The following is an 18076-nucleotide window of genomic DNA, read 5'->3' on the forward strand; positions in this document are numbered from 1 at the left end:
TATCCTTTTGTGTTTCATGCACAAGGACCCTCAGGTCCCGCTGTACTGCAGCACTTTGCAATCTCTCTCCATTTAAATAATAATTTGCTCTTTGATTTTTTTTCTGCCAAAGTGCATAACCTCACACTTTCCAACATTATACTCTATCTGCCAAATTCTTGCCCACTCACTTAGCCTGTCTATGTCCTCCTGCAGTCTCTATGTCCTCCTCACACATTGCCCTTCCTCCCATCTTTGTATCGTTAGCAAACTTGGCTACGTTACACTCAGTCCCCTCTTCCAAGTCGTTAATATAGATTGTATCTGATAATAACAACATAGTAATATTGGGCTACAATAACCTGTTCATTATCCTTGCAATGAGCTGCTGTTGTCACACTCTTGTGTTAAATGCATATTAAGATATGCATTTATTTTAACAGGCCCATTTCCACCCCCACGCCCTTGCCATCTCCCATGGCCTTTCTAGTCCCACAGGCCTGATAATTGATAATCATCTTCGGTCACTTCCATCCATTCCTTATTACCCACATCTCCCTAACCCCTTCTAACCTCATTTCCTTCCGCATGCACCCCTGGAAAAACTCTCCTACCGATCAAAGGGGACTTCAATCCAGGAGCCAGTACAAATGGTATGCCTAGAATCTGCCTTCACAATGCTACCCTCTCTCTTGATGGCACCTCATGTGAACTTTCTAGCCAGCTTCTTCATAGCGGATGGGGGTGCAATGAAGGTCCACTAGATTGATTCCTGGGATGAGAGGGCTGTCCTACGAGGAGAGGTTGTGTAGAATGGGCCTGTACTCTCTGGAGTTTAGAAGGAAGAGAGGTGATCTCATTGAAACATATATGATTCTGAGGGATTCCGATAACATTTCTATTGGAATACTGAGTGTTGGACAAGCAGTGTGACAAATTACTGTGGTAAACGGCATCGATTTCAATCACAGAAAAAAATGATGGGGTCAAACAGTGCGAAGATCTATTAAACAGCACGAGGCCGGGGATGACATTTCAGCATCAGCTTGCACTGGGTAAATTGAGGTTAAAAAGGTAATGTAATAGGAGGGAGACAAAGCATCATTTATTGCCCTGAGCATGTGATGATATACTGACAGTGTACTGTTACTTTTAACTACCTTTCTCCCTTTTTCTCTCTCAATTTTCTGCTTGGCTGAATGTTTTTTACTTGAAATAAAGCCGATAGATTCCATAGATCGACAGGACATCCTGACTAATAGCAGTATGATTTGGAGCCTCTGTAGAACCTGATTTAGTTTAATTTATTGTCCTCGCATTACAGTCTGAGTTCATCTGCTGCAGCTCATTTCTTTGGGACTGAAGGCATGGAGCAGAACTCCACTGAGATAATATGTCACCCAATAGTAATAGTTCCCCCGGTGACAGGTTACCAACTAATAACAATACTTGGCCAGGATGTGGTCGAATAAAAATGTTTACTTTCAGGTACTTATACACGGATGATTTTTTTTTTCTGTTCCAACGCAAGAAATTTTTGGTCTTCCACTTTCAAAGCTGTGGAAGGATTCATGGAAGGATAAGCAGGATGTTAGGAAGGGAAAGGATGTGGAAAAGGATCGGGGAGGAGGGTGGAGGAGGTTGGGGAATTTGGATAGGAAGGGTAGAGGGCTGTCCTACGAGGAGAGGTTGTGTAGAATGGGCCTATACTCTCTGGAGTTTAGAAGGAAGAGAGTTGATCTCATTGAAACATATATGATTCTGAGGGATTCCGATAACATTTCTATTGGAATACTGAGTGTTGGACAAGGGTTTATGGTGGGTCTCGGCATTATCATCTTCATCATCCGCCCCTCCAGCTCCAAAAGGCCTAGATACATGAACACAGCGAGGTCTAAATCAGGGATCACTGACCTTTGGGAGCCAGGGTCCAAATACACATTTCAGTTATTTATGACTTTAGAGAAATATAATCCCCATACACAGAGAATTCAAGCGCCCTTATATATGAAAGATCCACGTCTTCAAACATAAAAAAACCAAGCCGATTATATGTCAACAATGCAAGTCACCTCATACACAAAAAATTCAATTCTTCTCCGACCCACTCCAACCAAATATCATCTTCTTCCTCTCCATTCCAGTCACTCCCGGGACTTGAGCGCAAAAAAAATCTAGGCTGACACTCCCGTGCAGTGCCGAGGGAGTGCTGCACTGTTGGCGGTGCTGTCTTTCGGATAGGACGTTAAACCGAGGTTCAGGTGGATGTAAAAGATCCCATGGCACTATTTCGAAGAGCAGAGGAGTTATCCCCGGTGTCCTGGCCAATATTTATCCCTTAATCAACATCACTAAAAACAGATTATCTGGTCATTATCACATCGCTGTTTGTGGGAGCTTGCTGTGCATAAATTGGCTGCCACGTTTCCCACATTACAACAGTGACTACACTCCAAAAGTATTTCATTGGCTGTAATGCGCTTTGGGACATCCGGTGGTTGTGAAAGGCACTATATATATGCAAGTCTTTCTTTTTCTTTCCATTTATCCTCTTACACTCTCCTCCTCTCCATTTATCCTCTCCCCTCATCTCCATTTATTCTTTTGCTCCCCCTCCCTCTTCCTCTCCTCCTCAGCCCCCCCCCACCCCACCCTCGACCATCAATTTGAAAACAGCAATTTGAATTTCTTGGGTCCGATTTGTGTTTGTTAACTTTTTTGCACCAATCAGGGGACAGCCTTCCCAGTCCTCCAGGCTTGGGGTATTTAAACAGTGGCGGGTGTGCCCAAATCTAAATCAGCTTTGCTTACAAAAGTGAAAAGAACCATTAAGAGCTTTACATACAGGATAAAATGAGATTGTGGGCTGGATTTGGTCCACAGGCCACACATTGGATGCCCTTCCAAGAGGCTAATGAACATTCACAACAATTCATTGAAGATAATGAAGACATTGCCTTCTCTACACAGCTTTACATTTCTAGAGTAAAGCAGACCCTCCAAACTTAGCTGCACGTAGAAATATAAAGGGGACAACGTATCATCGTTCCAGTGGTAGCAAGACTCACTTTTTCATCATTCTTAGGAACTGCTGGCAGATTCAGTTGTTCCACTTCAGTCCCATGAAACAGCTGGAGCCTGGTTAGTTCCACTGATGTGATGAAGTTGGCAGTTCCATGGTGTCAGCAGCATCAATGGTGGCCAGTGAAAATGCCTGGGCTGAAACAGGGACCTGTAAAATGGAGACTAAATTACATCTGTGCACCTGGTTCAACTACCCCCCACCATCTAACCCAACTTTTACTTGGAACATTTCACTTGGTTTTCACTCCACGTGTGCAACACCACAGGTGACTGACTCGGAATATAATGGGCCAGAATTTACGGTGTCCGTGATGCATACACTGCCATAAGCCTTCTGAAAGGCCCCACAACTTCCGGGTTTCCGCATGGGCTGTGCATGCACGAAAACCCGGAACTTGCGATCTGTCAAGGTGTGTCTTGAAAGATCATACGAACTGACTGGAAAATCACTTTTGTGGCCAAACTACTGCCCAGCAATTGCCCATGAAACTCTTACAGCTGATAAAAGCAGGCAAAGGGCCTGCCTTCACCAGCATAAGAGTTATTATACATTTTAAATTATAAATTAAAAATTAAAATTGATGCACAAACACTTAAAATTAATTTATGCAAATATTGGCTTGGATTAAAATGTTAAAAATTATTTTTTTTAAATTTAATTTATTTACTCTATTTTGCTGCAACGAAGACTTTTAATTACACTTGAAAATCAGAACATTTATATTTATTACAACTGTCTAAATTGCTTAATTATTTGGGGATTTCAGTAGGGTTTATAGGGAATTCTGTTTGGAAATGGAATCCTCCTTTCTCATTGGAGGACCTGGCTCACGTGATTCCAGGGACGCTTCCGAACCGCTTGCGTCCCTGGGATCCGTGGGCCTTTATGCAGGCGTACACCTGGAGGCCCGAGACCGGAACTGTCTGTAGCTTTGGAGCCAGGAGATAAGTTCGTAGATCTTTCACAGGTCGGAGGCGTACTCAGGAGGTACACCTCCGACCGCAAATTCAGGACGATTAACTTTGCTATGTATGTTGTGCACTCCTTATTTGGGGAACGTCATTCTGTGACATACAAGTTGTACCTGCAGCTGCACACTTTTACCACTAGTTGGAACTTCAGAAGCTGCAGATCCCTCTCCCTTTTCCTACAGTATCACCAATGCTCTGTGAGGGAATACACCTTGTTCTGACTGTGTGGACAAGGAAGATCCACTATTTCTTCAATGGTGGCAGAAGCCATTGGAGGTAGTTGGTGAAATATATTTTTTATCATGGGTTCTTTGCTTAAGAATTCAGAGCAACACATTGCTATTAAGAATTAGTTGGTTTATTAACAGAGGTTTAGCAATCACTCTACACATTACCAGCTCATCCACTAGGCAAGGCGGCCCCGACCTGCGAGAAACCATCAGCAGCAGGTCGGGGCCATAAAAGGAGCGGCGTGCGGCGGCCATGGACAGCGTGGTAGCATACCACTGCAAGGTACAGCTCGAGCCGGCTCAGGAGGGCGACGACTTGAAGGAGGGTGACTGGGTTGGACCTCACCAACCAAAATCCAAGTCGCTGATTGGAGCATGGGCAGGTACAGCAGGAGCGGCGAGGTTGGAGCGAAGGAGCGATGAATGATTGTAGAGCGACATGATCGGGGCCCAGGAGAGGCGTGAGTTCGGGGCCCAGAAGAGGCGAGGGCCAGGGGGAGCACGGGCCTGCCCACACTGAGATATGTGTGCGCACTAGGTCCATGCAGCAGAGCTGGTCTCCAGTCTTGGTTAATCTTTGTCACTGGACCAAGGCCTAGCTCTGTCAAGCCCGTGTGGCGGCTGGTGTGCAACGGTCACCACACGCTAAAAAAATCCACGCACAGGTATCTTTCACCCTTCAAAAGGTAGTTCGTGACTTGGAATATCAGGTCCTTCATTGAAACACCTGTGAACTCAATCCTTTTTGGTGTGGAAGCAAGTCATCCTCAATACAAGGGACTGCCTAAGAAGAAGATTAGGCTCACAACTGCATACCTCATCGTGGATGACCTAGACTCAATTGACTGGGGGTTTTATTGAGTCTTGTGAACATCACGTGACTGGCTAAGCCACTCACAATGCAACAGCTCTATAACTATTTTAGTTGAAACGTAAATCAAGTGCCCCTTGATTAAAGGGGGCACTAAAACCGACAGATTAGCAAATTAAACTTTAAATATTAAATGGATCAAATTAAAATTTGGTTGCCAGGGGTGATGATGCACTCCAGTCCCTCCGGTGCCCACCTCTCGCGAAAGGCCGCGAGCGTTCCGGTGGACACCGCGTGCTCCATCTCCAGGGACACCCTGGCTCGGATGTAACCGTGGAAGAGAGGCAGGCAGTTGGGCTGAATGACCTCCTCGACCGCCCGCTGCCTGGACCGGTTAATGGCCCCCTTGGCCAGGCCCAGGAGCAGTCCTACGAGGAGGCCCTCCAACCTGCCCGCTCCCCTCTGCACAGGGTGCCCAAAGATCAGTAGCGTGGGACTGAAGTGCAACCAGAATTTGAGGAGCAGTCCCTTCAAATAGTGGAATAGGTGCTGCAACCTCACACACTCCACATAGACATGGAACACGGTCTCCTCCAGGCTGCAGAAATTACAGGCGGCCTAGCAGCAACAGCTCTACAAACCTGTGAGCATACTCTTTGCTAACATTAAAATACCTGTTGCAGTTGTGATGGTGTGATACCGAAGAAGATCTTTAATTGCTTGACAAAATTCAATGCACCGTCAGTTCACTCCCCAATTTTTGCACTGCTGTGACATGAAGCTACATCCATCAATAGAAAAACTGCAGTGTAGCTGGGTCATGAGAGCTGATCCTGTCTACTCATTTGCACTTCCACTAGAGCCTAAAGGAGTAAATTGATGATGGGATACTTGTCCTGACAGCCTACCTTGCTTGATCTGACCTTCAATCAAATAGCATCTCTGTCTTTGTTAAATGTTTTATTTTGTACAGAAGACCGAGAGACCAATTCCGCAGAGAAGCAAGTTGAAGGCTGAAAATCGAGTCTCTAGATTAAGACGAGCAAAGGTTTAGATTGATGAAAACCCTACAAGGGGCATTGGCATATGTGGAGACAGAAAACATTTGCTGTGAAGAAATACTAGAATTCAAACCAAGACAACCTGACAGAACCAGTTTCTGGCCCTACTTCCAGTCCCCTGGGTGATCAATTTGTGTTGGCCGTTTGAGTCCCATCAGCATTTCAGGCCCAATGTCTCGAGGATAAAGAGGGTGGGAGGGAAACAGCTAAAGTTTCTGTTGTCTTAAACCAGTGTTCTCTTTGTTCACTTGAGTAGTAACCAATTCAGTCTTCTGGTTATAATCATTTTATTCTTTAACTTCAGCATAAAAAGCAATTTACAAGTGGCGTATAGTCCCAGATAGGCCGCGCAAACCACGGGTCTTGTCATACTGCCTGAACAAAGGAAAAAGCTTACATTTATCTTATCAAACTGAAGCAGGCATTGTCTATTATTGTCATCTCTGGCTACTGCATAGTCCACAGTCACAAGCCTGTATATTCTTCAACGCACATCAATAACATTAGAAGCACATAAAAACACTGTGGCCTTGCTGTGATAAGCATCAACCTTCTAGTCTCTAGACTTTTTTTATCATATCATAGAATGGTTACAGTCATTTGGCCAGTCGACCCCGTGCCAACCATAACATTACTAATCTAAACATATTGGGCCAAAAATTGTGGTCGTAGGCTTCTCACGGGCGGATGCCTCCAACCAAAATAAAATTTATGGAACTACCTGGTGGTCCCGGAGGAACGCAGACTTGCACTCCAAGGTCTAGCTGCACAGTCCAGTTTAGGGGCCCACGTATTCCAGGAGCGTATGTGCAGCCTAGGGTCATGTGGGCTGGACCAACCAATGAAAATGGCGTATCCCCATTCACAGTAATGGTGAGTTCCATTTTTGGCCCTCGACTATGAAAATATCCACAGCGGGTTGGTTGCAAACACTAACTGTTACTAAGTGAAATTTGTCTCTCTCTCTATCCAATGATACCAACCACATTTTTTCCCTGTATCGAATGAACTATACGTGAACTCCTATCAGAAGCTGAATGAACAGAGTTCCATATGCTGACAGGTTCCAAAATTGCTATCCAGTGGCCTCTGCTGGAAAATACATGTATATAGACAGTGTGCGATGATTCCCATATTGAAATAATCTGCTGACATTCACTGTACTGGCCCACGTGCAAGAATGGACATTTGATAATCTACCAAATAGGCACCAGTTGAACTGCACTTGGCTTAGTTCAGCACTTTCAGGAGTGTTAAACAGTGATAAGTTATGAACTTTGACATTTACTCAGTGATCAGCGCAGTAACTGTATATCATCTGCAGATGTGGAGTGTAAACCATCTGTATTCCTTCATATACAAGTGAAGTACTGTTCAGGCTATTAACACAATAGATGAGGCATTGGTAGATATGGTGCAAATATATTGCACGCAGCATATCGGAGATCTGGAATATTAATGTCTGTGATACTCAAAAATGTATTTAACTTGCTGTTGCATTTTCCCACACATCACTACTCCCGATCAAGCAGTTTGGAATTTAAATTGACAGGTTAGAGTGCCAATAAGTGCTCTGGGGATAACATCTGTGTGAAGTGAAAATCTCTACAGTTACACTTCCTTGACCAAAAGTTTAATAAGCGGATGCTAATAATGTCTTCCGTGACAAGAGGCAGTGCGTGCTGTGGAGCGAGGCTTAGCACATTGAGAAGTGTAAATTCTAGGTGGTATTTGAAACTTCTTCTGTGCTGACAGTGTGAATAGGGATGAATTTGCAGGATTGGAAAGTGTCGCAACAGTGGAGTAGGTTTGAGTGATGGGATGCTAATGTTTCCGTAACTTCAGGCTGCAAAGTAAGAGCGTGTCGGAGCTGAATTGTTCATCAGAGCTGATTGAAAAGTGATGATCCTGCAGCAACTTTATTCATTGCACCAATTTCATTTTAAAAAACCAATAGACTGGAAGAAAATAGTGCCTAAATTTTGGAATATAAAAATGGATATAAAAACCAATGGCCATTACAGATTTAAAGTCAATTCATGCATCTTTATTATCTGATTTAGTTTATCATTTTTTATTATACTAGGTTAAAAATAATAGTTGTAATGAACTCAAAGGGAGGAAGGAGTTTTCAAGCTAAAACATTCACTGACGCAGTAAAGCCCGATATAGACTTGATCTTATCAGTGCCAAAACACTCACTGACGTAGAATACCACAAAATCACCCAACCTCACCTGATGCCAAAACATTCATTAATTGAGACGCTCAAATCTCACATTTATTGACATAGTAAACTTCCATGTTCACACAATCCACCACTTTCAACACTCACTCCCTCCACCACCGGCGCACCATGTCTGCAGCCTGTATCATCTACAAGATGCACTGCAGCAACTCGCCAAGGCTTCTTCGGCAGCACCTCCCAAACCCGCGACCTCTACCACCTAGATGGGCAAGGGCAGCAGGCGTATGATTTGGTGGCCATTACAGAAACATGGTTGCAAGGTGGCCAAGACTGGGAATTAAACATACAGGGGTAGCTGACGATTCAGAAAGATAGGCAAGAAGGGAAAGGAGGTGGGGTAGCTCTGTTAATAAAAGATGATATCAGGGCAGTTGTGAGGGATGATATTGGCTCCAATGAACAAAATGTTGAATCATTGTGGGTGGAGATTAGAGATAGTAAAGGGAAAAAGTCACTGGTCGGCGTAGTTTATAGGCCCCCAAATAATAACTTCAAGGTGGGGCGGGCAATAATCAAGGGAATAATGGAGGCATGTGAAAAAGGAACGGCAGTAGTCATGGGGGATTTTAACCTACATATCGATTGGTCAAATCAAATCACACGGGGTAGCCTGGGAGGAGGAATTCATAGAATGCATACGGGATTGTTTCTTAGAACAGTATGTAACAGAACCTACAAGGGAGCAAGCCATCTTAGATCTGGTCCTGTGTAATGAGACAGGAAAAATAAACGATCTCCGCGTAAAAGATCCTCTCGGAATGAGTGATCACAATATGGTTGAATTTGTAATACAGATTGAGGATGAGGAATTTGTGTCAGAAACGAGCGTACTATGCTTAAACAAAGGGGACTACAGTGGGATGAGGACAGAGTTGGCTAAAGTAGACTGGAAACAAGGACTAAACGGTGGCACAATTGAGGAACAGTGGAGGACTTTTAAGGAGCTCTTTCATAGTGCGCAACAAAAATATATTCCAGTGAAAAAGAAGGGCGGCAAGAGAAGGGATAACCAGCCGTGGATAACCAAGGAAATAAAGGAAAGTATCAAATCAAAGACCAATGCGTATAAGGTGGCCAAGGTTAGTGGGAAACTAGAGGATTGGGAAAATTTTAAGCAACAGCAAAGAATGACTAAAAAAGCAATAAAGAAAGGGAAGATAGATTACGAAGGTAAACTTGTGCAAAACATAAAAACAGATAGTAAAAGCTTTTACCGATATATAAAACGGAAAAGAGTGACTAAAGTAAATGTTGGTCCCTTAGAAGATGAAAAAGGGGATTTAATAATGGGAAATGTGGAAATGGCTGAGACCTTAAACAATTATTTTGCTTCCGTCTTCACAATGGAAGACACAAAAACCATGCCAAAATTTGCAGGCCACAGGAATGTGGGAAGGGAGGACCTTGAGACAATCACTATCACTAGGGGGGTAGTGCTGGACAGGCTAATGGGACTGAAGGTAGACAAGTCCCCTGGTCCAGATGAAATGCATCCCAGGGTATTAAAAGAGATGGCGGAAGTTATAGCAGATGCATTCGTTATAATCTACCAAAATTCTCTGGACTCTGGGGAGGTACCAGCGGATTGGAAAACAGCTAATGTAACGCCTCTGTTTAAAAAAGGGGGCAGGCAAAAGGCAGGAAACTATAGGCCGGTTAGTTTAACATCTGTAGTGGGGAAAATGCTTGAAACTATCATTAAGGAAGAAATAGCGGGACATCTGGATAGGAATAGTACAATCAAGCAGACGCAGCATGGATTCATGAAAGGGAAATCATGTTTAACTAACTTACTGGAATTCTTTGAGGATATAACGAGCATGGTGGATAGAGGTGTACCGATGGATGTGGTGTATTTAGATTTCCAAAAGGCATTCGATAAGGTGCCACACAAAAGGTTACTGCAGAAGATAAAGGTACGCGGAGTCAGAGGAAATGTATTAGCATGGATAGAGAATTGGCTGGCGAATAGAAAGCAGAGAGTTGGGATAAATGGGTCCTTTTCGGGTTGGAAATCAGTGGTTAGTGGTGTGCCACAGGGATCAGTGCTGGGATCACAACTGTTTACAATATACATAGATGACCTAGAAGAGGGGACAGAGTGTAGTGCAACAAAATTTGCAGATGACACAAAGATTAGTGGGAAAGCGGGTTGTGTAGAGGACTCAGAGAGGCTGCAAGGAGATTTGGATAGGTTAAGCGAATGGGCTAAGGTTTGGCAGATGGAATACAATGTCGGAAAGTGTGAGGTCATCCACCTTGGGAAAAAAAACAGTAAAAGGGAATATTATTTGAATGGGGAGAAATTACAACATGCTGTGGTGCAGAGGGACCTGGGGGGTCCTTGTGCATGAATCCCAAAAGATTAGTTTGCAGGTGCAGCAGGTAATCAGGAAGGCAAATGGAATGTTGGCCTTCATTGCGAGAGGGATGGAGTACAAAAGCAGGGAGGTCTTGCTGCAACTGTATAAGGTAATGGTAAGGCCGCACCTGGAATACTGCATGCAGTTTTGGTCACCTTACTTAAGGAAGGATATACTAGCTTTGGAAGGGGTACAGAGACGATTCACTAGGCTGATTCCAGAAATGAGAGGGTTACCTTATGAGGATAGATTGAGTAGACTGGGTCTTTACTCCTTGGAGTTCAGAAGGATGAGGGGTGATCTTGTAGAAACATTTAAAATCATGAAAGGGATAGACAAGATAGAGGCAGAGAGGTTGTTTACATTGGTAGGGGAGACTAGAACTAGGGGGCACAGCCTCAAAATACGGGGGAGCCAATTTAAAAGCGAGTTGAGAAAGAATTTCTTCTCCCAGAGGGTTGTGAATCTGTGGAATTCTCTGCCCAAGGAAGCAGTTGAGGCTGGCTCATTGAATGTTTTCAAGTCAAAGATGGATAGATTTTTAACCAATAAGGGAATTAAGGGTTACGGGGAGAGGGCGGGTAAGTGGAGCTGAGTCCACGACCAGATCAGCCATGATCTTATTGAATGGTGGAGCAGGCTCGAGGGGCTAGATGGCCTACTCCTGTTCCTAATTCTTATGTTCTTATGAACACCATCACCTGCAAGTTCCCCTCCAAGTCACACACCATCCTGACTTGGAAATATATCGCCGATCCTTCATAATCACTGGGTCAAAATCCTGGAACTCTCTCCCGAACAGGGAGTACCTTCACCACAAGGACTGCAGCGGTTCAAGAAGGCAGCTCACCACCACCTTCTCAAGGGCAATTAGAGATGGGCAACAAATGCTGGCCTTGCCATCGATGCCCACATCCCGGAACATCTAAAAAAAATATCCAGCACCAAAGCATTGGCGTAGTAAACCCCAGTATACATTTAACATCACCTGGTGTCAAAATACTCAACCGGAGCAATTTTGACATTTGGGTGACTGACCAGCAGGCGTGCTGACTGGCCACCTGTTCCGGATGTAAATAGGCCCCCGCAATTTTGAGTCTCTGGCCTCATTTAAATTTGACTGACATCTCAAGGCAACTTGCCAGATTGAGGCCTCAAGAGTGAGCTGGGTGGCTGCCAGTAAGGTACGTTGTGGGGGGTGGGGCGGGTCCCGGGGCCCACAAAAACATACTGGCTCGTTGTCGTCCTCGGTCAGTTGATCGAGCGAGCCTCTTCGGTTCCATCGCCAGTGGAACTGGTCGGAGTGTGCACGGCCTAGGCTCCAACCAATTCCAAATAAAATTGGCAATCAGCATCCCCACTTATGTTACTGGACCTCGAGCATCATATTGTCTGAAGCCGAAGGGCAGTTGGGAGACCCAGTGTTAGGCCCCTTTCAATGTGAAGCCGACCGCATTTCCGGTGTTAATGGGACGGTAAGATGACCAACCCCAGTTTGAGATTGTTACCATCCCGTTAACGCCAGGGTAAGTCAGTCTAAATCGACCCCGTGGTGTGGGAAACTCCAAATATTTAGAATCATTGAATGTTACAGCACCAGAGTAAGCCATGAGACTCATCATCTGCCCTTTACATTTCTCCACAAGAGCCACCAAGACAATCCCACTCTCTGCCTCACTCCACAGTAGTAACATCTTGCAGTTATTTTGTGCTTATTGTGTAGAAAAACATCATAAAGTGCTTCAGAGACATTGTAGACATATCTATGTATTCTCATTTATTCATTCTTAAATATGTGGATCAATGTAACATAATAACCCAAAAGCTGGCATTTTCTACTTTGGCAGAAATCTGGCACAAAGGCCCCATAACCACTGGAAATAGTTTCTATTGACTCTGTCCTTCATACTTTTAAACACCTTTATCAAGTCGCCTTTTGTAATTTTACACAGACTCTGTATTGATTTTATTGAACCAGCACAGGAAAGCCAAGTTTATTTTCCCCATTCCCATCGATTGTCTACTTGTGCTATAAAAGGAGATACAAGAGATCTGTCGATCTATATAATTAAGGTCATAGGGTAATTAAAATTGCTGCAGTTCCTCATTAATAGCTTACATGTCCTAATATTCTGTCGAAGATTATGCAGCAATGGGCTCAACCCCTTCAGGCTACCTGCGACATTATACTGCAAACTGTGCAGCAGATAAATCGTCCTCAGGGGAGCAGGTGGAGATTGCAATGGTCAATATCCCATCCAGTCGGATAAGCATTGTGAATAACATCCATACATAATGAAGCGTTGCTCAGGGATGTTTAACCTGTTTGGCTCCCAGTAGAACTGAGCTAGAATCCAAATTTGGCGAGTGCAAGCTTCATTTACTTCTAATGTCAATAGTTAGCAATCAAAAACTGTTGTTAAATAATTGCAATTTTAAAGTGAAGGATGCAGAAGACACGTTTTGCAATTGACTTATCAAGTTATATCAGGCTCTAGATACCCGATGTGATCTATTGTGCTGGTGATCGTGACATAGCATGAATAATATTGTTGAGCCCAATTTTCATTGCAACATATAAAATGGTCTCAATTGCTAGCATCATAATTGACGGTTGAAGGGACGGGGTTTTTTTTGTTGCAAGAGAAGCTCCTGCACTGGTCCGAATGTTAATGATTCACTCGTTTGTTTGACCATTACAGTGCCCCTGGTCTCCAAGATCTGCCCAAGTGACACTTACAGGGTTTGGAAAAGCGGACAGAATCTGCGGGTCGACACGACACTACTCGGCTTTGATCACATGACCTGGCAGCGAGGGAACCGCAGCTTTGTCTTCAGAGGACAAGGTCAGTTTCGATACAAGGGGATGTTCTGTGTTACAGTGTCGGTTTCAAATTTAGGAGCCATGCAATGTGTGCAGTTTCCCTGCCTTATAAAAAACACTTCAGGAGTACACAGATTTCTGAAATACAGTAGCCTCTCATCATAGAGTGCTCCATTACCACATAACACAGGTTGTTTATGGCTGACTCTTCAATACAGAATCACATAACACACTCTCTGTAGAATGTTTGGCCTTTTTACGAGCTCCGTTGAGAGTGTCAAATAGTAGAGTCTGGAGTCATTCATGTCTGTATTTTCGAGATTAGTCTCTCGAAGATAGGAACAGCCTCACTAGCCTGAACTACCATAGAAGCACCAGTGGGAGGCTTACAAGGGATTGATGCTGCCAAATTGACCTAGAAATTCATTGGATTAAGATTTATTGCGGAACGAAAAAAAGAAGCAAAAATTGAAAAATCTCGACTAAGGTCCCACGAACAAGATGGTGGCTAAAACACAGACAACCAATCAGTCTGAGACTATCATTTTAAAACAATATGGTCCTCACTCTCCCCTCTGAGTCAGGAAGGCCCAGTCCAAGAAATTAACATTTAGGCTGACACTTCAGTATGGCACCTAAGGAGAGTTGCCCTACAACTCTCTGAGAACTCTGAGATCCTCCGATCTGGCCTTGTGCATTTCCCACTGTCTCCATTCCACCATTATATGGCCGTGCCTTTAGCCATTTAGGCCCTATGTTTTTGAATTCGGTCCCTAAATCTCTCCAGCTCTCTACTTCCCTCTCCTTTAAGATCCACCCCTTAAACTAAAATACTAGTCATCCCTTCTAATTATCTCCTTCTTTAGCTTGGCATCCATTTTTGTCTGACTCCGCCTCTGTGAAGCATATTGGGTTGTTTTTCCATGTTAAAAGGACTCTATAAATGCAAGTTATTATTGCTGAAAGTGTGCCGCTATTCGATGAGACATTAAACAGAAGATCCCGTCTGTCTGTTCATGTAAAAGATCCCGTAGCACTATTCGAAGAACAGCAAAGGAGTTCTCCTACTGCCTTGGCCAACATTTCTCCTTCAACCAACATCACCAAAACAAATTAACTGGATGTTTATCTTATTGCTGTTTGTGGGACTTTGCAGTGCGCAAACTGACTGCCGCGTTTGCTTAAGTAACATCAGTGGGTATGCTGAAAAAATAATTCATTGATTGTGAAGTGCTTTGTGATAAAAAGTGCTAAATAAGTTATTTCCTTCTTCTTTCTTTTTGAATTACCCGGACTGCTCTTCCATTTTAGTCTATATCTCGGCAGTTCCTAAGTCATGGTATGATAGTGTAGCAGCTGCAATGGTGGTGAGACTCATTATATACTGTAATTTCAACTTTGCTCGATTGAGGAAAGGTAACCTCTGCATGCTATGGTATTACATGTGAAATATAGCTGATTGGTGCCATTAATAAATGGTTGTAATAAACCTTGTTGGCAAGTATCATGGCTTAATGTTAAAAGAAAAGTTGCATTAATGTTACTAATGTAGCAGTATGTCACTTCGAGTTCACAATTTCAGACCATAACCTCTGCCCAATGTTATTCCCTTTCTTCCTTTTTTTAACCCCCCCCCCCCCAATGTTATGCAATTTTTTTCTCTGTTTCCCATGGCAGCAGGCAATGATTCCACCATTCACACCCTATCTAGACTAATCTCATTCTAACTTCTGCCATTACCATCTCAAGTTGGCCCATCATCCCTTTTGTCTCTCTAATCTCTCCTGCCTTCCACCCTATCACAGACCTTCCCTCTTGACTTTTCCTCCTCTCCCCCTTTCAGCGCGCTAGGAATCTGTTCATTTCGAACATTCGCCAGTTCTGACGAAGGGTCATCGACCTGAAACATTAACTCTGTTTCTTTCTCCACAGATGCTGCCTGACCCGCTGAGATTTCCGCCGTGTTTGGTTTTGATTGGTGAAATAAGGTTGCTTGTGTGGAGAGATTCCTGTTATTGCACTTGGGTATATTTGGTTACCTGGGCACAGCACAGAGAGAAAACTCGGGGGGTAATGGTTGCCACATTTCTCTATCTTATAACAGCAATTGGACTTCAAAAGTACCTTGTTGGATGTGAAGCATTTTGGCATGTCCTGACACGAAATGTGCTATATTAATGGAAGTTATTTTCTTTAATGGAGCCCGCCCGATCGTGTGCCCATTAAATTTAATCGGGTGGGCTGCTATACCAGCTGCAATCCTCCCTGCTTGATTTTCCTCGATGCGTTGCTCCCTGCCGATCCAACACGCCCAAGGATAATAACAGGAAAATCTGCCTAATGTCTCTCATTTCTGCAGACACTTTTGCATTGAAAAAAAAATTAAGTGTTGTCAGCATGATCGAAACCTAATTAGAAATAAGCAGACCAGACTGAGATTAAGATGTTTCAAAAGCTTAAAAGGTTTTTTTTTGCTTTGCAATCTTTACTCAGTGGCCACCTTTATTGCTAATCAAAGTCAATGTTTTCCTTTCATAGCGAATAGTTATAGCCAGGCTAGAAGACCATTCTTCACTCTTTTCATTAGCAACGCTCAGTGACTTGCTGTTTCACTGTCACTCACACATTATGGAGCTCTGTAGGAGCGTGCAATCTGTAATTGCAAGTCAGTCAGTAAACATAAATAAGAACAAAAGGGAATGAACCAGTGAGCTGTCCCTTTGTTGTCTGAAAGGGCAACTGTCAGCAACATAATGTACTGCTGCTGTGTCTTTCATGGTCAACTCATAATATTATGTCAAAGAAAGACACTGAGCTATTCCCAGAAATAACTGTGCATTAACTAAAAAGGAAATAGAGTAACATAATAGGAGGCTGTCGCGGCAATCAAGGGAGCTTGCTCATTGGAATTCATTGAACTTACCCAGTAAAGTTGTAGCTTCCTTTTGGCTTGGCCTTTTAGCGGATCAATAGTCAAATCTTAAAATGCAACAAGCACAAGTAGACTAGTGCTAAAAATGCACTGGAGCATGCATGGCACCATGAGCCGGGAGGCCAGCTAACGCCTACACTTACACTTACACTTACACCGCAAGTTGCTGAATTTGGCCAGATCACTTGGCAAGCGTTCTATCTTCAGTTACACATTTGTTGCAGTTCAGGATAGCTCCCAAGCACTTCGGTCTTGTGCTTGTAAGGAATTTCTTCTTTCAGAGGGTCGTGAATCTTTGGAATTCTCTACCCCGGAGAACTGTGGAGGCTGGGTCATTGAATGTATTTAAGGTGGAGATAGACAGATTTTTGAACGATGAGGGATTCAAGGGTTATGGGGAGCGGGCAGGGAAGTGGACTTGCAGCCAAGATCAGATCAGCCATAACCTTATTGAATGGCGGAGCAGGCTCGAGGGGCCAAATGGCCTACTCCTGCTCCTATTTCTTATGTTCTAATGTTCATATATAACAAGAATGCAGTTTCCACGAGCAGGCTGACAGTCCCGTGTGAACCGAAACCTGCAGCTTTACACATGTCGTGAGTGAGATAGTGCCTCACGGGAGTTACCGTTACCCCCTAAACGTACCATCAAACACAGTGGGATTCTCCTGCCTGAAATTGGGCTGGATCGTGGAGGAGAGAAGGAGGAAAAATTCGAGTGCTGAGGCGTACTGCCACATCAATGGCCCAGCCAGAATTTTGGCAAGACGGATAGAGTTGGGACCCGAGAACTTCTATCTCAAGTACTTCCCTACTAACCGCAATCTCTGGCAAACCAGACTGCAGTTCACGTGCCAGGGAGAGGGCATTAGTGCTTTTGGCTCGAGTAAGGTTAACAATAAATAGATAAGTTAAAATAATGAATTGTTTATTTAGCATCAGATTTCTCCACATACTTAAATCTCACAGAACAGTTTATGTACATAACGTCAGTATAGACAAAAACATATATAAACTCACCAACGATCAATCTGGTGTCTGCCAAGCAGACAGCTACAGATCATCTCTAAACGGCCCCCTTTCTTCTACAACTGTGTTGCAACAGTAGAGACAGTATTCTGGAAGTGTCTTCATCAAGATACAAACCCCAGTTCTGACGAAGAGTCATTGACCAGAAACGTTAACTCTGTTTCTCTCTCCACAGATGCTGCCTGACCCACTGAATATTTCTAGCATTTTCTGTTTTTATTTCAGATTTCCAGCACCCGCAGTATTTTGCTTTTGTACAAATATATCTTGTGACCTTGGGTGACATGTCCATGTTTATATAGCTATATCTAGTGTAAGTAGTTCATATCTACTAGTGGAAAAGTAAGCACCTATTGTGCGTTTCACAGAATAGTTTATAGAGCTAACTCCCTATTAAAATTGAGTGTCCGGTGAAATATTTCATTTTTGCCCATTGTCCCTTTTGTCTCTTAAACCTCTTCTGCCTTCCCCCCTATCACAGACCTTTCTTTTTGTTCTTTCCTCCCCTCGCCTTTTCAATGCCCCGGCACTTCCTTAAGAACCT

General features: G+C 43.6%; 1 protein-coding gene across 1 annotated transcript in view; it reads left to right on the forward strand.

The window, feature by feature from the left end:
• ankrd13b (ankyrin repeat domain 13B) overlaps positions 1–18076 on the forward strand; it is a 408867-nt gene that overhangs the window by 291465 nt on the left and 99326 nt on the right. Inside the window, exon 5 of the mRNA XM_070858078.1 lies at positions 13450–13593. Coding sequence (XP_070714179.1) covers positions 13450–13593 — 144 coding nt within the window. The remainder of the gene's footprint in view (positions 1–13449; positions 13594–18076) is intronic.

The sequence above is a fragment of the Pristiophorus japonicus genome, chromosome 16 (assembly GCF_044704955.1).
Source record: "Pristiophorus japonicus isolate sPriJap1 chromosome 16, sPriJap1.hap1, whole genome shotgun sequence".
In the NCBI taxonomy this organism is placed as follows: domain Eukaryota; kingdom Metazoa; phylum Chordata; class Chondrichthyes; family Pristiophoridae; genus Pristiophorus; species Pristiophorus japonicus.